This window comes from Hesperophylax consimilis, chromosome 10 (genome assembly GCF_061612785.1).
Source record: "Hesperophylax consimilis isolate HC1 chromosome 10, BYU_Hcon_1.0, whole genome shotgun sequence".
NCBI classification, from domain to species: Eukaryota; Metazoa; Arthropoda; class Insecta; order Trichoptera; family Limnephilidae; genus Hesperophylax; species Hesperophylax consimilis.
The window spans coordinates 11,450,770-11,472,638 of record NC_142845.1 but is presented as its reverse complement, the minus strand read 5'-3'; the positions used below and the strand labels follow the sequence as shown (position 1 = coordinate 11,472,638).

At 34.7% G+C, this 21,869-nt stretch overlaps 1 protein-coding gene and 1 non-coding gene across 2 annotated transcripts; both read left to right on the top strand.

Annotated features, from left to right (window-relative positions):
* Positions 1–15,386: 15,386 nt before the first annotated feature.
* TRNAV-UAC (transfer RNA valine (anticodon UAC)) lies at positions 15,387–15,459 on the top strand. Its single transcript has one exon. It is a non-coding gene; the product is annotated as a tRNA-Val (tRNA).
* A 369-nt stretch (positions 15,460–15,828) lies between these two features.
* LOC149420289 (uncharacterized) lies at positions 15,829–21,086 on the top strand. Its single transcript, XM_089636335.1, has 4 exons — positions 15,829–15,837; positions 16,823–17,050; positions 18,296–18,514; positions 19,392–21,086. Exons 1-4 carry the CDS (start codon positions 15,829–15,831, stop codon positions 20,835–20,837), a joined length of 1,902 nt encoding a protein of 633 aa, XP_089492461.1. The 3' UTR covers positions 20,838–21,086.
* Positions 21,087–21,869: the final 783 nt, after the last annotated feature.

Genomic DNA, 21,869 nt, shown 5'->3' with positions numbered 1-21,869 from the left:
CAGTGAGACTATGCATCCCCAATTGGGGGATGTTGTGAGGCTGAAGGTAAGTGGGGAAGGGAAAGAGGAAGGTGGGGAAGTACCTGGCTATTCAGATCTAGTCACTAAACACGGCTAAAGCCATTTGGAGCAACGTTTCAATTCTGAATGGTGGTCTTACACCAGGGCGATACTGGTAGTATCTTCCACTCTGGAACGTGCCGCAAATATACTATATATTATTTTAATTAATTAATTGTGAAATAACACAAATTAATCAAATAAAATTTATTTGCGCACGCCGGGTTCGAACCCGCGACCTTCGGAATGGCAGTCCAATGCGTTACCACTGGACTATGCCGGCCGTCATTTATTATTATAATTATTTATTATTAACGCCGCTTGCGGTTGCTTCGTTCCTTTCCCATAATTCGAGGCTCGGCTCTCGTTTCCGTTCGCAAATGTATACGCAGCTTACACTATTATGGTCACAATAATTGATTTTAAACACTTTATGGAGAAATCATTTTGACTGCCTAATTATTTATTTGATGGTTGGGAACGGTGCAGTGCGTTGCGCGGGCCTCGTCAGTGTGAAGCAGATGACAATGAAAGAATTTTCTCGTATCAATGTTATTCAGGATATGATTTTGTCAGATACATCTATATTCATTCAGATTTCTTGAGCTTAGCAATTAGGTACTACGCTTCAGAATTGTTAGCGTAATTATTATCTTCCGGTTTACAGGGGCAGAAGAAAAGCTCTTTGATAATTGAGGGCTTGTAAAATAATTAGGAAAATGTTTCCGAGAATGGTGGATAACTTGGCTTAGTAAAATACTGAAAATGCTTTTCTCAGAGAAATAAAAACACGATTAACTGGAAATCTCTTTTAATTTTTTTAATTATAATAGCATGTTTAATCTCCGGTTTTCTCCCTTTACCGCGAAAAGATAACAAATTAAATAAATACTATAAATAACTGTTGTACTGGAGTATTTTTAGTATAATTTCTTTTGTACTTTTTATTATGTATTCAACGATATTATTACGTACCTACTAGCGTGGATCGAAATTAGTATTTTAAATTATTATAGTATACGGTGACTGGAAGCCCGTAACGTTAAGTTTTAGTTTTCAAGAAAATCGAGTTCAAAGTTGCAATTTTTTAAATCAAATTTGAAAACATCGGTCGCTACGAGGTTAATATCATCTACAGTGTCTATTGAAATGCGTAAAATCGTAGACTCGGCTCTAAAAATTTTTTTAACCCTTTAGTTTCCAAGTAAAATTGAAAAAAAAAATCGAAATGATCAGATCGAAAAAAATGTTTACCAGTTTCCCGCTTGTAGGTACTACGAGTTTCCGGACACAGTGTATTTTTCCTGTAATTTGTTGATGAAAATTGTTATTTCATCCAAATGAATGTTGACAAACTCTATTTATTTTGTAAAAGATTCCCTTAACAATTTAAAAGTTGTTGCCAACAATATGTCAATAAAATCAAATGAAAATACCAACTTACTAACAATCGGGAGAAGACAGATTTAAAATTTAAAAGAGAGAAAACGTTTGTTATAATACCAGTGTAGTAACAGCGGAAAGTGTACAATAGTTAAGGAACTTGTGTGACAAATATTATAACTTAAAAACTCAAATTTATATAAATCACCGGACGCTGATTCTAAATATATGAATTTTAATATATGTTACAATACGCCTAATTAATAAATCGTATTTTCAAAATGACTAAAACCTTAAGAGACTTAAACGCCCTGTGATTGGTCAGCGGGTTCTGAAAGAACTTACACCGATATTTAACATGTCGGCCGGCTTCGTGCATAAGAATGCGGACATTCTTGTGTCAAGTTGCACTACAACTACATAGACTCGCACACGGTTTACCACTGCGGTATACAAATATTTCAAAAGATTTCATGTTTTTGGAAAATTGTTGAGTATTTTAATTGAGATTTACGGATTTCAGGACCCGAGTAGGACTGACCTTACACTGTTAACCGACAAATTCGAGGCACGTATGACGTCACGGGTATCCCGCCAGATTTTGTTCGTTCGTTTGGGGACCCGAAGATAATCTACACTTAAATGATGTAGAAGAGGTGCAAAAAAAGTTTATACGATACCTTTACATACGAGAGTTTGGGTACACTACCTGTTGAAGCATCACTCAGATTTTCTCACTGGAATGATAATTGATAGGACTAGATCGTCTAGATAAGTTTTCGGTAACTGATTAGCAAATACGGGTTTTCCAATAAGAGGTGTTATTTTGAATAGCCCGCTATTTCGGTAGATGTTACTTTTGAAGCTGTCATTTTTTGACATTTGACAAGTAAAAACTACGCCATTAATAAAAATGGAACGATACATGCTTCAACAACGCATTTAAATTATTAAAATTCACATGAGTGAATCAAATGCAAATCATCTTGAGTGATGAGGCCCATTTCCACCTCGGTTGCTTCGTCAACAAGCAAAATTTTTGCATCTGGGGCTCGGAAAACCCAAGAGTTATTATTGAAAAGCTTCTCTATCCTCAAATCGTGACTGTTTGGTGCGGTTTATGGTCCGGCGGAGTCATTAGACCTTACTTTTTCGAAAATGAGGCTGGAGCAACAGTTACGGTGAATGGATTGCGCTATCGAGAGATGATTAATGATTTTTTATGGCCGGAATTGGATGGTATTGATCTGGACAACGTTTACAACAAGACGGCACTACGTGCCACACAAGCAACGAAACCATTGATATTTTACGATTGAATATCAAAATTACACCTCTTATTGGAAAACCCTGTATTGGAGAAATAAATTAACAAAATAATTAACTTAGAAATGCCAACCAGGCATTATTTAAAATGTCTCTTAAAAACTCTCGACAGTAAAGAAATTTCAAATTCCGAACGCTTACCCATAAATAAGGATGAATGGGAAACGGCGGGAAAGCCGTACCAGAGTACCGAACAGTACCGTTCTCACAGGAATGTTTTGATTTATTTAGTACCTACATTCTGTAATTTTTATTTAATTATTATAAAAATAAAATGTGTTTTAAATGCATCCCTCTTCGAAGTGCCGCACTCAGGTAGTTAAAGAACCGCATGTGGATCGCAGTTTGCGACCACTAGTTTAAACGTTTGAAGAAACATTACAATGGTTTTAGTAGCACATCGTGATGTTCTGGAACGTATGCTTTATGTCCCCGATACTTTCACCAGAGCTAGGCAGCACAGAGTTTTGTTTTTTTTTTATTATTTCTTTCTAGATCCACTACCAATCTACTAATGATCTTGCCCTTAGGAAGAATGACTACACTCTCAAGGCCTTGTAGTAAGCTTTCAAAGATGGTTTGAAACGGAGATATGTAAATACGAATGTTAGAGCGAGCGCGCTAATATTAAAAAACAATAATAATTAAGCGAAAACTGTGAAAATATTTAATAAAACATGACTCGTTTGAAATAGAGCAAAAAATCTCTCAACAAAGGCTTTAGTTAAATTTAAAGATACACTGTGATTTTGTTCATGTCTGTAATATATTAAATAACAGAACAAAACGCGTTTTTAATAATTTTCGGAGCTCACTTTGCGATTTTTTTTCGATTTTTATCGAGGTAATTTCGTATGATTAACGTCACGGCATAACAAGTGTATAGATATTATCTTCAAAAATAACATATATTTTTTTTTAAACTTAAAAACTTAAAGATTTAGCAAGAAACTTGTTATAAATCGGTAGAACTCTGGTACACGGGGGCCTAAACCACTTTTCTTTTGAGGTCGACATTTATCATTTATTTATTTATTCATTTTCTGGAAATCGACAGTTTACATTTAATCAATTTGTACATAAGTATCAAATAGCCAAAATAAAACCAATTATGGATTTCCTCCTTATGAATATACCTCTACTGATACAGCATAATATGGAATAAGTTAATAAAATTTGTAAGAAAGGAATATGAATTAAAAAAAAATTACATAACAAAAGATTATATAAAACGGAAAAATTCAAAACAATACATTTATAGCCATGGAGAGAGATTGTAGATATAAATCAAATAAAAATGGAGATATAAACATAGAGACATAAATATTATTCACAAACCATCAGAGAGATATTATTTTATGAAACTCTTGTATTTGGTAAGTGCCCAACTGAATATATCAACCTTGGATAATACGCTATTGTAATTATTGCATTCTGTTCAGGCGAGAATTCTGCTTGGAGTTTAAACTTAAACTTCAATGACTTAAATATTGCCAATAATATTTTTTTAACACAAGGCTACTTCTTTACTGATGTCATTAATATATGCATGTTATTAATTATAAATGTACTGAAATGTAATTGAATTCACTGTTATTCACAAAAAATAAATAAAAACATGTGTTTTAAAGGTAAATACGTGTTTTGTTACTGTAATTGATTTTTCAAAGATGGTGGGAAGTCTCATAATTCTTTATGAAACAAACGCCTCGCTTCCTGTATATTCATGAATTATCTCATTCATACTCTTTTGTTAAACCGACTATTGAGATTACCTGTCCTGTTGGAGCGTCTCCTATTTCATCATCCAACCTAAGCGTCCCTATCTTGATCCTGTGCGTTACTCTTATATTGTCGTTGCATTCTTTTCAAAGCACGTCATCCGTAATTCAATATGATATTAAATAGTTTGACCAAAATAAATTTTGTACACATTGCCCAGATTTTATTTGGTTAGGTACAATTATATATAAAGACTCTCCGGGGGTAAAATTTACTAATTTTGGAAGGTGATTTTACAAGATGGTAGTAGTAAAAATTTTAATAACTTTTCATCATTCCATTGTTTTGTACCGTACGAAAATATTTCTCCACAGAAAAATATTATTTTTTCTTTACAAACAATTCAAATTCTTTACCTGAGAATTACCTTAAAACGTTGTAATTTTGAAAAATGTTAAGTATTTTTTTTACTTGTAGTAACGCGTAGAATTACCTCCTAAAATTTGTGCACTTTACCCTCGGACACATTGTAAGTATTTATCCGATGAAATTATGTTTTGGGTGTTTTTTTATTGAATCACTTGAAACTAGAAACTTAGGTATAGGTTTAGGTGGTTTTAACTATCTCTCTTTGCATTTTGTCTGTTTGTAAATTTGGTTGTACGTTCCGTGTCCGGTCAATCCTGTCCAGATGGTAGCCGTGTTTTATAGCACCCATCTATTTCTCCAGAGCACATTAGCATTACAACCGTTACGAGCTGTCATGTCGGAGTAATCGACATTAGCAAAAATACTAGTATTTTTTAAACAATGTAAAACAATTTTCATTTTGACAGATTGACAAGATGGGGCCCAATTTGGGTGTCTCATCCATCTTTTTAAATTGAAAGTTATTTACTCTTTTGTTATACAGTTTACAGGATATTATGACTGTACGTGCACGTAGTTTTTCAAATGTAGGGAAGTCTTCATATTGCAAATATTACAATTAATATACTAACCACAATAAATAACTGCCAACTAATTTCGTTGAAAACATGTTGTTTGGGTAAATTAGTGTATTGACTAGCTGAAAATTGTAGGATTTGTGATTATCATTGCCTTTCAAAAACAAATATTTTTATAGAAAAAAAATGTTAGCAATTAAATAGAGAGACAATCAAAATTAATCTTTCCAATGAACACCGTAAGGCAATTTGAAAAATCACGAAATCCATCAAAAGTGTGAACAATATAAATAAATACTTATTTCGAATATGAACTTACTAATAATTAATAAAAATTAATGATTTTTCTCATTATAAATAGGTACATTCCGATTTTATCGCTTGTATGAGCAATCAGTTCCAATTTTGAATATGGCGCTTGAATTTAAAGCAAATTGATATTCATTGAAAGTATAAAATTTATTAAATAACTAAAATTTAACACACCGACAACAGAAATTAGTATTTTTGATTAGTCAAATGTGTGCTTCTGTATCTTTTCCAGTTTCAAAACAAAATAATTCGTTAAAAATAACTTTTTATTTATGGTTCCGATACGTTTTTAAATTTGTTCTTAGTGTTTTTAAATGCCAAAATCGAATTACGCTTTATTATTTGCAAATCAACTCTAATTATCTTATAAAACATAAAACCGATGTCAGTAAAAAAACATTTTTTTGATGCGAAGATAAAAAATGTTTTTATGATTATTATTATTATTATTTTTTAAATAAAATTTTAAAATTTTAAATAAAATTCATTTAACTGAACTTAAATTTTACGTAAGACTCACCGAGATAACTTAGTGATAAAAAATGTATGCTAATTTATTAAGAATATTTTCAAATTACTCGTAATCCTGTTAAAAACGGGATTGCAGGCCCTTCACGAATGAATTGATAGGTTTCCTAATAAACTTTTAACAAAATACCAATGTATTGTCATGATTTCGGAACACGTATTCATAAAAATCCTAACATTTTCGCATTTCGTCAATATATATTACTAAGACAATTGTATTCTGATAAATTATGAATTTAAGTTTATGAGGAAGCGGCATGGAATCCTGTTTTTTTACAGGATTAGCAATAATTTGAAGAGATTCTCAATAAATTAGCAATATTCATTTTTCTCCGTGCGCCAAGTTGATAAACGTTTCAAATTCTATTTCCTGTGCGAATATGTGTCCGAGCCGCAGTTTCCATTCAGCGAAACGAAATGAATTACTTTCACAAAGATCGAACATAGAAAAATCTCAAAGAAAAAGAACCTGAACCGGAAAAATTAGAAGTAACTTCATAACCAGTTTTAACCGTCGCGCGTCGCATCGTGTATAGGTGTACCTTTGGGTGTACCCTATCAGTAAATAATAATACGTCTTTCAAAATATTGGCGAAGTGTCTTCTGTAAATTGAATTCGTGAGTGCTCACTTCTCAAGACTTCAGCTCCTGACAAGATTGCCTGTCAATTATAATGATGGATGGTCCAAATTGTCGTGGGGGACTATTGGGACAATAGATTGTATAAAACTCTACTTTCACTTCAAAACTCCAGCCGTAACTTAGATATGGGAGATACTCCTGGATTGATACTATAATGTTGTCATTAGACACTGCCTGAATATGAGATGTGTAGTGCTGTCTTCCCGTTGATTTCCGGAAACCCGTTTATCAATCTATAAAACTTCCTAAAATATATAAACAATAATAATTAAACATTTTTTGTTTATTATTCATTACCTTGTTGCACATCATAATATTTGACTTGACAATTTTGATTAAAAAAGTCACTGTTATGAATTATTGGTAATGTAATAAAATTGATCAAATATATGGTTATACTAAATAGTAGCATGTTCTTGATTTCCTACAGGGAATGTGGATTCTGAGAGTTACTTGTTTATTTTTTCCCCAAAACGAATACCGTCTATGATCATGGATACATTTCTGTAAATATTCCATACACGATCGTGCGCAAATATACTGTTTTCCATAGATATTTTTCAAAGAAAGAATATAAAAGTGATAGTTCAGCATAACATTTTGTTAAGGTTAACACGACGCTCGTTATATTGTACATATTCATAGATGGCTTTACTATATCAAGACAAATTATTTGCTTGCCTCCGTACAAACGCAATATGAATATGAATAAACAGTTTTATCCGTAAAAAAAACTTAATTCTTTCAAGAGAGGCATAGAAAAGATATTGGATTGAATCATCGGTACAATATTGTATTTGTACGCCTTTCTCGAAAGAATTCAGTATTAAAATTAATAAAACTATTTATTCACATTCCTATTGCATATGTATGAGCAAACAAATAATTTATCTTAATATAGTAAAGCGATACCGTGCAAAAAACATATTTTATTAAAATAAATTCACTAACGCCATCTATGAACACGTAGAATATAACTAGCGTCGCTTTTTACCTTAATTCAGCAGGTATCTATAATAATAATAATAATTGGATGACTTGTATAGCGCCGTTTTTGTGCAAAATCACCTCAAGGGCGCTGTACAAACTTATAATCTATGTTCTTACTTAACTATTTATGGAGAAAATATACAGTACAATACTTACCTGGTAGGTCACTTGAGATTAACACTATTAACATTATCGAATTGTTTTTGGCGGAATTTAGATACAGGATTTAGGACTTTATTGAAAAATTGAATATAACTGGACTTTCTCTTAGGAATGGTATATTTAATTTAAGGGTACGACAGCTTAAAAAGGTAAGTTTTCAGTTTAGACCTGAATTCTGTTGGACTTGTTATGGATCTTAGTTCCGGAGGGAGTTTATTCCAAGCCATCGGCCCAGATACTCCGAAAGCGCGATCACCAAACTTAGTATTTGGCTTGCGCTTAGGTTCTATCAGTCTGCCTACAGCTGATGATGTTGCTGATCTAAGCGTTGACTGCCTCAGACCAGTGTTTTCCGGGACGCATAGTTCAGAGATGTAGGGTGGGGCCATTTCATTGATGGATTTAAACACCATCCAGCACAGTTTGTACTGGATTCTTTCAGGGCACTTGAGCCAGTGAAGGTTACGAAGGTGTTCTGAAATGTGCGAATATTTTGAAACCCCGGTTATGAGCCGTGCTGCTGCATTAAACACTGATTGAAGTTTGTCAATTTGATATTTTGGAAGGCTGGCATAAACGCCGTTGCAGTAATCGAGACGTGAGACTACGTAAGAGTTGACAAGTAGTTTTGTTGCTTCTGTAGGAAGGTTTCTTCGGACAGACTTGAGTTGTCTTAGGTGAAAAAAACCGGTGCTTACAGTCCTATTTATTTGACTTTTAAACGAAAAGTCTGAATCTAAATTGACACCGAGAAGTTTGACTGTTGTTTTTGGGATGATATCGCTGCCGGAAATAGTAATAGGTGAATTGTCTATGAAATGTTGACGTTTGTTTGTGGCTGCCCAGAGAAACTCAGTCTTAGATGGATTGAGCTTCAGCTTGTTTGAAGACATCCAACGAGTTATTGCTTCTAGACATTCAGTTATACGGATCTCGAGACTATTGATTTCATTTGGAGCGCAGTAAAAATAAACTTGCTGATCGTCAGCGTAGCAGTGAGACAAGAGATCAAATGACTCGATTATTTTGGCGACATCTTTTGTAAAAAGGATGAAGAGAAGTGGACCCAAAACGGATCCCTGGGGTACCCCTGAAGAAAGTGTTGTGAAGTTGGAGAGTTTATTTCCAACCCTCGCGGCTTGTAAGCGATTGGATAAATAGGATACCAGCCAATTTTTTATGTCGGAATTCAAACCAAATGTTTCCTCTAATCTCCTTATGAGGAATTCATGATCAATCGTGTCAAACGCTGCACTCATGTCTAGGAGTGAGATAAGTGATAACTTACCTGACTCTACGGCAAGAGTTATGTCTGATAGCATACGAAGTAGTCCGGTTTCAGTTGAGTGGAACTTTCTGTACGCAGATTGACGTTTTGCGAATAATTTATTTGAATTCAAGTGACTGGTTATTTGTGCGGCAGCAATTTTCTCCAGGATTTTTGAAATAAATGGTAGATTTGAAACGGGTCGATAATTACCTAAGTTATCGGCGTCTAGTTTTGAATTTTTCAGGATTGGTGTAACTACAGCTGACTTGAGTGGTTCAGGAAAGTCACCCGTGCTAAGTGATTTATTAAAAACGTGAACTAGGAATGGCGCTAAAACAGTAGAACATTGTTTTAATAACCATGTCGGTATGGGATCAAGACTGCACTGTTTATTAGGCGAGCTTGAAATAATTTTTATTACTTCTTCCAGCGTTGTGGGTTTGAAGGACGACAAAATTCCTTTAGAATTTAAAGTGAATATTGGCGGAGGGGCGTGAGATGCGGAAGCACGAATGGATTCAATTTTTTCCCGAAAAAAAATTGAGAAGGCTTCCGGGGTAATATCTATTTTCTTTGGAACAGTGACTTCGGAAATTACAGTCTTTATTGAGTTCCAAAGACGTCGCGGGTTGGTTCGCTCAGAGTTAATCTTTTCTTTCCAATAGTCTGATCTTTTGGAATTAATTTTACACGTATACAGTTTTTGAGCAAGGATCCACTCGTCTCTTGTAGTTACAGAAGAGTTTTTCCTATAGGTCCTCTCTAATTTCCGCATAAGTCTCTTCTGGTTTCGACATTCATCGTCAAACCAGCCGTCAGACTTTCGAACTTTCCGTGTTTTTGATGATGTCGGGGCATATTTATTTAACAGACATGAAAGTGTTTTATTATATGTCTTGACAAGTTCGGTAGGGGTCTTTGTTTCCCAAACATTGGGTGTACATAAGAGAGAGGTCTGTAACTCTTCCAGAAAATCGCTAAAGCAAAATTTACGCCATTCCCTTGATACAATTGTTCTATATGGTACTCTAGGCGGGTTAAAATCAATATCAGTGCAAACGAGCCGATGGTCTGACAGTCCTATATCACGAATATCTGCTGAAAGCGGTGTATCACTGTTCTTTGAAATTAGTACATCTAATGTACCACCAGCATCATGAGTTGGGACGTCGACCCACTGGTGGCATCCAAAGCTGGCTAACAGATCTAAGAATTTAACAGTGTTTGGTGATGTCACGCGCTCGAGACGAATATTAATGTCGCCTGTAATAATGAGTGCGTCGGAGAGTCCGACTGAACGTTCCAAAAACTGTGAAAACTCATTATAAAATTCGACAGAGATTGGTTTCGATCCGGGTCTATAAAGGGTGCACAACATGAACGACGTTCCTGAAGAAGAAACCCTGCATCCAATATACTCAAACGTGTTAAATGTACCGAGAGCTACTTTGTTTAGCCGTAATCCTGATCGGGCTATTATCACGACACCCCCGTGATTCACGTGTGAGATATTATTTGATGGTAGGTCCCCACTAGGTCGGGCTTCTTCAAGAACCACATACCCTAAAGCTCTGAGTCTCTTAATTGAGTACGAATCACTGTTCTCGTGCCAAGTTTCTGTGACCGTAAGGATATGGAGTTTTTGGTCTCTGAAAATATCGTCCACCACCTCTAGTTTGTTGTTAAGGGATCGCGCATTCCAGGAACCAATCGCAAGCTGTCTGCTCCTGTAGTTGGCATGTCGTTCTAATCTAATTTCATTTAAGTTGTTGTGGAATTTATCAGAATCGCGGAGGGCTATAGACGGTAGGTAATTCTGTTTGTCAATTGGTCCGACTACTTGAACACCCTGTACTGACGGAGACTTATTATTATTTTCATTACTATTGTTATTATTAATAATTATTGGAACGTATTGTTCCTCCCTGCATAAATATTTTGTTTTTTGTCCACCGCGACACCCCCTGTATCTAAATTTCACATTCGGATCACGGACTGAATTGTATATGGTTGCTTTTGCAGTCACTGAAGGGTTCAACACACTATCACTTTTAAAACTTGTTGTAAAATGTTTTTTTATGATAGCGTCCAGCACGACAACCCCGAGATCTAATTTTATGAGTAGTATTATTATCGCGTCCAAGGTCATATAATGATATTTTTGCAGCTAATTTAGGGTCCATAAAAACACTTTCACTTTTGAGATGTAGTAGTGTCGCCCTGTCGTATCGGATATTGTTTACAGTCACCATAGTTCAAAGAATACCCATTATAAATCACTTGACGCATTTACACTTGACACGGTTGCTCGGTTCTCTTTCACACTGCACATGTGGCCTATTCCTTCGGCCGATTACCGATGCTCAGAGTTATTGTGCACTTCTAGAACACCGTGGCAGATTTGAACATAAAATATTTGAAATTTTGTATTAAAACTTGAATTAATCTCGAATCAGTGACACTAAAATTATTTTATTTTTATACATCTAACTTAAAAATTATTGCGGTTATTTTACACTTTATCTACACCGAAAAAATTGAGAACTTCCCAAGATTTTCAAAATAAACGCGGAGCGCTTAAAAAAAGCAGCCGGCCGCCCCTAGAGCGCCTCTATCTATTGGAAGAACTGATTTTTATTTGGAAACCCGATGTTGTTGCGGAAATCAGATGATATTTATCACTGGATACATCTTACTATGAGATTGGGTTTCTCATTATTTCATATTTATACTCTGGGAAAAAAATACCTGTCATAAATGACACCCATAACTAATGGATTGTAGATGTTAAGGAGAAAATTTCGCAGGATGTTAGTTTTTATTTAATTTATTATTAGTTTCACGTCTGCTAGAGAGGTGTTATTATGCCAACCAAAGTTTAGTAAAGTTGTATAAAATACGAGAAGAGGAGGAGAAATTATGAGAAATTGGGAGATTAGTGGAACCTCTTTAATCATATCTGGTCTATAAACAGGTTAGTACTTTACTTCCAGCCATTTAAATAGTATATATGGACATAATCATAAGATTTGTCGAGAACAAACATTGTCTTCTGCACGAGTTAATGCAGTTAATGCTAACGGGTTCAAAAGCATTTCTGAAAACCTTTTGTTGGAAATATTCAGGTTTCCGGAAGCCTGTTCTTACATATAATAATTTGTTCTATTGTATGACAAATTTACAAATATTGGAGGAACTGTTCATCCTGGCCCATATGTCTCTTGAATTGCAAATTTGGATGGAATTGTAATTTTTTAATTTCATTTATTTTATTTTATTTAAACTCCCATAGGGCTTTTACATATAATAATGTACATCTTTATTTTTTTAGTTATACGGATTACATAAAATATCAAAGTTAACAAAATATAGATTACATAAAATATAGGAGTTTAAAAAATATAGGTATGATAGAGTACAAATAAGTGAATAGTAAGCAATAGTTTACAAAGTAGGTAGAAATAGTTCACACATACTCCGTTTGAAGTTTGCCAAGTTCAAATTATTGTCAAATACATTTACATTGTTTAAGTATTTGTTACCGAGACTGTGTAGACGTTGTATTGGAGAATGAAAACTATAGTTGGAATTTGATGTATGTATGTAAAATATTGATATTTGCCTTGTTGTTCGTGTTTTATTATTTATTAAATGTTTTGTAATTTATTAAATGCAGGAGAGGAGTTCACAACAATCGAATTTATAATACAATAATTTTAATAAAAAGGTTAGGTCGTCTATTTTTCTTCTGTTTTCTCATGTTGGAATATTTAAAAGATTCATTAACGACACGTAAGTTATGTGTTCTGAAGGGATGATAAGTTTAAAATTTACGAAGCTTAGAAATTTTCTTTGTAGTTGGACCAAGCTATGGAGTTATGCTCTATCGGGCTTCTAATAAGGTATATGTACAATAGTTTTATGATTTGTAAAGATTCAAAGTTTATAATTGTTCTTAATATAAATCCTAATGTTTTCATACCCTTATTCACAATTTGTTGAATGTGGGTCATAAAATCTAGTTTTTCGTCCATTATTATGCCAAGATATCGCATTTCCTTTACTCTTTCTAAATTTGTATCATTTATTGAATAGTCAAAAAGTTGTGATGTTTTTTTTTCGAGAAAGGTCATAATTATTTTATATTTGCATATTTCTACATTTAAATATAAATTATTTTGTGAACACCAGTTATTTATCATGTCTATATTAGATTGAAGAACTTGACAGTCGTTTTAGAGGGTTATTTCTTTATATAATTTAATATCGTCGGCGAATAGCGGTACATTGACATTTTTAAAGCTGTTGACAATGTCGTTTATAAAACAATAAATAAAATTGGGCCAAGATGACTACCTTGCGGTACGCCACTAGTGGCCAAAAATTGTTTAGATGAAAAGGATTTTATTTTAACAAATAAAATTCTAATAAACATATTTGCTCTGATTCCTAGAGCATGAAGTTTTTGGATCAGTACTTTGTGAGATACTTTATCAAAATTTTTCGAGAAATCAGTATTTATATAGTCAACTTGTTTATTTTTAGAAAAATACTCCATTATATAGATTTGAAACAGTATTAAATTTGTTGTAGTTCATCTACCTCTAATGAAGCCATGTTGTTTGTCATTTATTACCTTTGTTAGTGTTGGATATATTTCTTCCAGAACTAAAGATTCGAAGATTTTGGGTAATACAGATTGTATGCATATTGGTCGATAGTTTGTAATGTCAGTCTCGTCACCTTTTTTAAATATTGGAAAAACATAGCTTTATTTCTAGTAGACGGGAAAATATCCAGAAGATTGTAGGTGGTTAAATAAAATGGTTAGTGGTTTAGACAATACGGAGGAGCACTGTTTGAGGCAAATTGGCGGGATGGTGTCCGGGCCTGCAGACTTGTTAATGTCTAAGTAACTTAGTTATAATGATATTTATAGACGGTTTCTGCATTTTAAATAAAAAATGATATGTTATGTGTTTATGGAAATTTTCTGGGCTATAAAAAAACACTTTGGTAATATAAGATCGTATTGCTTTATTCACTTCACTATCTATATCCCTCACTAAAATTCACTCAGATTCTATTAAAACTATCAATCAAATATTTCTAAGATATATAATAGTCCGGTCTACGGCTGAGTTGGTATCGCGCTTGGGTCCCACCCAGGCCTAGTGTGTTCAATTCCTCGGCTGGCTAATCCTCCATCACAAGCACAGGCAACATTTTCGCTTACTGCGGTGGTAGTAGGAGATTTTCATTTATTTATTTATTGTTTCTTTGTTTAATTCGTAGAACACCATTTAATGTTTTTTATTATTTAATGTAAATCAATTTTAATAATATTATTATTAAGTTCTGCAAGTATTGGAATATCCAAGACAAAGATCAAAGTTATAACTTATGATAGAATGATTATCTTTTGATCAACCAAGATTAGTAACATTACTATCGCAGACCCGTGAAAAATCACGGGATAGTCTGAACTCTTGATAAAATAAATTACATTTAAATTCATAGCAAACCTTACATGTAGAGTTCATAAAACCAGAGTTACAGACTGACACACAAATGAAATTAGTAATTTTGATGGTGGCTAGATATGTTATCGCTTGTCGGAATTCCTCAAACAAACAGTTCCAATTTTAAAAACGACACTTAAATTCAAAGCAAATCAAAGTTATAGAGTTCATTGACCCAAAGTCGCAGACACAAAACCGGAATTGATATTTTGTTGGATATAATATTACATTAATATTCTAGTATGCTACCGACATCTACAGATATTGGCTATAAGCTCTGAGATGTGCTTTATCAAAGAAATCAACCGTTTTTCATAGCGGGGTTCAAAACCAAAATACAACTTTCAACACGAATAATAAATAATTTCTTTGCATTTTCATTACTACGCAACTCTTTCAGCGCTGGCGTTTTATTAAAAAACGTGTTGTGATTATAGATTTTGATTTGCGTAATTTAACAGAAGATTGCGTGAGTTCTTACGGATTTACTATATAAACTACATATTTAAGAAACTCGGCATGGGTTCCGTAGTGTAGCGGTTATCACGTCTGCTTTACACGCAGAAGGTCGCCGGTTCGATCCCGGCCGGAACCATTTTTGCTATTTTACTACATTTTTTTATCAGCTTGGATTTTTTTTTAAAATAAAAAAACAGTTTTGAAAAATGAACAACTGAATCCTAATCAACTTTTATGAATTCTTAAAATGTACCTATTAAGTCCCACCTATGTATTGTAATTTCCTTTCGCCCTATAATGGGTTTTGTAATTCGTCGAGATTGCACTAGCAACAAATAAAAAAATTATGAAATAAATTTAAAAAAACACCAACTTTGGACTGGAACTCGTGCTTCGTACAGCTGAGTTCCAGTCCATACGATGAAACTTATTGTCGAAGAGAAATTAACGATGTTTTCATTTCCCGTAATTCATTTACCATAACATAAGCATTACAAACTTTATCATGTCGATCGTAAAAATTTAAGTAATGTTAAAAAAATTATGAAAAACGTTGAATTTCTATATTCTATAAAACTCCACGACCTATAAGAACATTCGGAATCGGGTCACTAACAATAACACTCCTTACGTAGACGGCTATAAGGTCGAAATTCCAACTTAACACCAACCGCCTGACACATCGTCAACATCGCCAAAATGTTTGTTTTTTTGTGAAATTCGGGCACAAATCTTTAAATGTTTTACGATAATTTTCTAAAGAACTTAATTTTCCACATTATACAATAAAACCATAACCGAATATCGGTTCGTAAGTAAGAGATTTTGCACTTTAAAGCAGTTTTTCTTAGCCTGATACTTTATTTTTTTCGGGGCTCATAAAAAGTTTAATCAAAAAATCAAACCGTGTTCTAACAAGTTCTGCTCGTGTTATTTATATTTCTAAGCTTCTAAAAAATTTTAAACCACAAACGGAAAAAACTTACTGATATAAAATATTGCTAATTTATTAAACAATATCTTTGAATTATTCATATTCCAGTTAAAAACGGGACTGTGGGTCTTTAACGAATGAATTGATAGGATTTCTAATAAACAATCAGCAAAACACGACTGTGTTATGGCGATGTCGAAACACATGTTCATAAAAAGTCAAATATTTTCTTGTCGTTTTGTCTTTTCGTATAGGACAAAAGCACGTGCATGAACACGTGTTCCGATGTATTATTAATGTACCTACTAAAAGTTTATTAAGAAACTGCATGATATCCCATTTTAAACAGGATTTTAATCAATCAATAAAAAAAATTTACTTTACAATTTTTAAAAAAGTGTGTCTTTTACTTGATTTTATAATACAATTATTGGAGCTATCACTGAGTAAAATGTTATTTGCATTGCCCGTTTCTAAATCAAAATTTTGAGGTTTCAGAGCGAGGAAGTTTACCGTTCTACCACAGAATGCCACCCTTAAGATAATAAATCTATTTTGTTCCTAGGTGGCAACAGCCAACAATCTGCTAGTGCTGCACCTGGGCGGCACTGGGGCTCTGCTGTGCGCAGTGACGCTGGGCTCGTGGCTTCCCGGTGCACCATGCGCGCTGGGCGGCTTCCTGCACTCGCTGCTGCACCCCGTGGTTCTGTGGACAGTCTGCGGCCTCAACTGTGACCGTTACTGCGCTATATCTGCACCACTGCATTATGGGGCGCTAGTAAACCCCAAGAAGGTAATATTCAAATTGTCATCACCGCAAGTGGCGCACAGTGGTCCCTCTAGTATAGAGTGGTGGAAATAAACCAATAATTTTTATTTTTTTTTAATTTTGGGGTGTTATGCCGTGTTGCGCTAACTCCTTCTTTAGCCAACGTTTCGGACAGCATTGCAGTGTCCATCATCAGGGCAGATGTGATGATGGACACTGCAATGCCATCTGAAACACGTCAGAAAAAAATAACAAAAATACTTTTGGCCGTGAAACTCTTAAATAATTTTCAATATTTTTTTATATAAAAGGAAATAAAACAAAAAAAATAACGTGTGGTTTGCTTTAGAACTTGTTGACGCAACTATATGCATATCCCTCTAATATGCCCCTGCATCTCCCCACCCAACCTGTTACCCAATTATCTGTCACTTTCTGATAGTGTGGAATATCTACATCAGTGACATTTGATACTTGGTCAGTCTGTTAAGAAAACCGGTAAAGTGAACATGTTATTTAGTGGTTAATATTTAATCTATTACCGAAACTTTGGGCAGTGACACAGTCCCCGGGGAGAGAATATCGATTCGCAACAAGACGTGCTTCAGAAGATCAGGGGATTGTCAGAATTCCTTCCTAATTCTAACTAACTGTTAACCAGCTGTCCGTAGTTGTGTCAATTTGAAAGGTTAAAATTATTTTTGTCCTTTCTATGTTCCCGATGGTAATTTCCGTCACTGACAGCATATAGGCTGTTCTTATCTCCCGGCCTTCAGGACTAACTTCTAACTTGCCAATGGTGGTGAGGAGACGGATATTGTTATATTTAACACCAACGAAGCAGATTATTTTTTTTTATATTTACCCCCTTGCTGATGGACGTGTTTTGGATTTTTACGGCTGATAAACGGCCATTGATGATACATTTTTGGTTGTTTGACAGTAGTGTAGGGTTAAGAGCACGTTTATTGGGCACTTACTATTTTGCTAATGTATATTTTAAAAACGAATTGAAACATTTTAATTTTTAAAATTTAAGTATTTGAATTGAATTGAATAAAATGCGTTCGTATTTTTTTGTAATTTCACTCAATATCAAAAGTTATAACACCTGGTTGGGAACCAAACGCTATTTCAAATCAGCCACTGACCATAATATATAAAATAATTATCATTATTGTACGCGTCTGATAACATTTTTTTCAGCAATTCACCAATCTGCATACAATAAAAACACACCAAAATTACCCGTAAAAATATCGATCCCAGGTCCTCTGCGGGCTGGCGGCTGCCTGGACGCTGTCGCTGGCTCTGAGCGCTCCCCCGCTGCTGGGTGCTGCGCCCTACCGCGCCCCGGGCCCTCTGCCGGCCTGCGCCCCCGACTGGGCCGCGCCCCCGGCCGTGCCCTACTTTTTGCTGTACACTGTCATGTATACTGTCTTCACGCTGCTGCTGCCTGCTGTGCTGGTGCTCATCTGCAATTTGAAGGTATACCTAGATGATAATTGATTGAACATAGCAAAGTCCTGTTTTAACTAGACCATTTGGCATTTCGTCTGTCTGTAAATTTGTTTTTACGTTCCGGTTCCGGTTCAAGGTGGTGGCCGTGTTGGATGGTACCTTTTTATCCCGCCAGAGTTAACATGATCGTGGTTCCTAAACGCTCTCAAAACGTAAATAGGTACCGATGTTATGGTAGCTACGAAAAGTTTCAAAAATAAGTATCATTTCGATGGTAACATTTCTTTGGAGAAACTGTATTATTCCTTATTTAAAATCATGATTGATAATTAAGTTGGAAAGTATTTAAGGACCTACTTAAAATTTTCATGATTTCAGAGGAAATTTTTTATTTATTTTTAATAAAAACAGAGATAATGAAAGAAAATATTTTGAACGCGAGGTCTACTGTTCACAGAACTACTAGTTAGATTAGGTTAGTTAGACCAGATCTTTCGAAACCTTATACTGTCTTCCAGCGGGATTCCAAAAACCATTTGTCCAAAATCGACAGACATTTAGAGTAGCGATTCAATTCGCGTTTTATTTCATTCTTCAGATTCTTAAGAAAAAAAAATTATTATTAAATTATTTTCAATAATAATTTGTCCTCGAAGATTTTTTTTATATCAAGAAATCCAAAGCAATAAACGCAGTGCCATTAAATGTAAGCATCACGTGAAATAATATGATTGATTTAAATTTAATCAATTTAATAAAAACACACACCGACCTGACTTCTTGTTCATAGTGATATCATGGTGGTTTTGGAAATGCTGGAGTTTTTAAACAGTGTTTAAGGCATGCCTTAGTTTTTTTTACTTATGTTTATGCGTGAGTTAATAAAACATTTTTTTATTTTCAGATTTTGATGATTGCTCGCTATCACAGACATCGAATCGCCTCCGCTATCTACGAAGTCACTCTATCAGCACAAGTCACCATCACTCATCAGAGGAATCCGTTCTTCGTTCCAACAGTGACGGCTCCAAATGCTCCAAGAATCCGAAACCGCAGTGCATTCTCCTCAGTCTTTCAAATTGTCGGTTCAATGATTCTTCTTTACTTTCCCTACTACATTGTCATCATGTGGCAATCGGTATCTGCATTGGCTCAAGCTGAATCAAATGGCAAGACTAATATCCTCAAAGTTCCAACTACTTTAATTACAATCGCCACCTCTTTTCTAACTTGTTCTCCCCCGATCAATGGAGTTCTTTATGGTATAAAAAGCAAGCTACTCAGAAAAACATTCCAAAATTATTGGCGGAAAAAAATGATGAAGAGTGAAATGAATCAGGAAATTCAAGCTAGAACTCCCAGCACCTGCGGTTCTAGAAGACCCTCGATCACACCGCTCAGTATGATGAACAAACCTTGTCTACAGAGAAGACTTTCCGAAGCATTGTTGGACGTAGGTCGCTCAAGTCCGCAAAGAAACAGCAAAATCAAAAGAATCTCTTCGGATCATGCTTGGAAAACTGGCATTAATTTTGGAGTGTTTGATAGTCCAGAAATAGATCCAAAACAAGAAAAAGCCATTGCTCACACTTCCAGTTGTAATACTCTTCAAGTGCCCGTAGGGGATGGAGATAACACAGTTCCACAGGTAAAACAAGATGAGACGTACATTTCTTTCAAGTCTTCTTTTAAATCTCAAGACCACAGCAATCCTAGAACTTGTGCTCTGCCACTTCCTCGTCCAGCCATGAGCACGACGAACCTTATCCTTCAAAGGGTGTTTGGATTGGAATCCCAGCACGAAGCTTTGTCCGTTAGGAGACCCTCTCGTGGCAGAGCAATTCCTGTTGCAGCAGTGGCTCGTAGATCTCCCCGGATCCTCATCACAAGAGCTTTCTCCGAAGAGAGCGATAAGTCACCTTCTCTACCAGGCTCGCCAAACCGCGATGCGATCACCAAAAAATACTCGTGTTCGACCACAACACTTCTGGAGAGGAAATGGAAAGTGCTGCGTTATCAAGATCTGGAAATAAAGGCAGAAACTGATAGCGACGGTGATTTTTGCGCTGTGCATAATGCCAAAATTAAAGACGATGAAACTCCAGCTGATGACAGCAGCAACGGAGCTACCAGTGACAATTCCAGTGCAGGGGAAGAAGACGAGAGGAGATACGTGTCTTTAGGAGAGAAACTGGGCTGCCCCACAGGAACAGAAGAAGTTGTACCTCCCGAGGAAGAACTTTTACTCTCCTGGCCCGCAGCCAAAAGGAAACCCCATAAAGTTCGCCCAAATGGGATACTTCACTCCACGAGGCCGAACAATGTTAGGCTAATGTCGGAATCGAATTAATTCATGTGGCAAATATGTTTTTTAATAATACTAAAAGTTTAAAAATTACAATTAACATTCATAGTATTATTTGTTGATCTCGATACCAAAAAGAAACACATTACAGAAAGAGATTTTCATTAAAATGCATTTTTATCCACTGGAGTGATTGGTACCATTCCTTTAAATATTAATAAGTAAACCTATGAAACTGCTTACTGCGGCTTAAAGCCAATGAATCCACCTAGATTTTGCCGTTTATCCCAAATTTTGAGGTTCTTTAAATATGGCCCATCATGACGAGCGATCTCTCGACACTTTTTTGCAAAAAACAAAATATGCCAAAAAATCACTTAAGTCGTAACTGCTGTATGTCGTAGGTACTTTATTTAAAATATATTTTTAGAGCATTAATACTAGGTTAAAATACTCATACCAAAGTTTTGTACGTACAAGTCAGATCATAACAAAAAGTTATTTCAAAAATAAATTCAAATCGTGCAGTAGTTAGGTACGATTATTAAAAAAATCGTAAGTTTCTAGTCATAGTGCAAATTTGTTGTTTTAAATAAACATCACTAGAAAAACATATTTTCATAAAATATATATTTTTAGAGAATTGTAGACTTTGTGTGAATGCATACTTTTACAAAAAAAAAAACATATTTATAGCCCTTATTCATAAAAACCACATATATTGAGTTAGTACCAAAAAAAGCACTCTTACTTTTCTACAAATGTATGCATTGATAAATATGTGAAAAATTTCCTGATTTTTATATTTAAATCACGATAATATATATTTTTTTAATCTACAGATATGGATGTATCTTCTTACCGCATATCATTTTATGTAACTTTATTATCTACCCTATTATTAAATAAAACGCTTACAAAAATCCTAAGACCTTCATACGAGACAACAGTAACTTGAAATTCCTATTTGAACAGCTGCATATCGATGACTTAAATCCTATATACACAGCCTTACTAAAAAACGTGGTATAAATATTATGCGGCGCGTAAGGTCAGAACAGTGAAAAACTAACTTTA

Excerpts from the sequence above, each read along its gene's own strand:
- LOC149420289 (XM_089636335.1), top strand. Across the intron at positions 17,051-18,295 it reads CGCTAGTAAACCCCAAGAAG|GTCCTCTGCGGGCTGGCGGC; the intron begins GTAATATTCAAA and ends TATCGATCCCAG. Across the intron at positions 18,515-19,391 it reads TGCTCATCTGCAATTTGAAG|ATTTTGATGATTGCTCGCTA; the intron begins GTATACCTAGAT and ends TTTTATTTTCAG.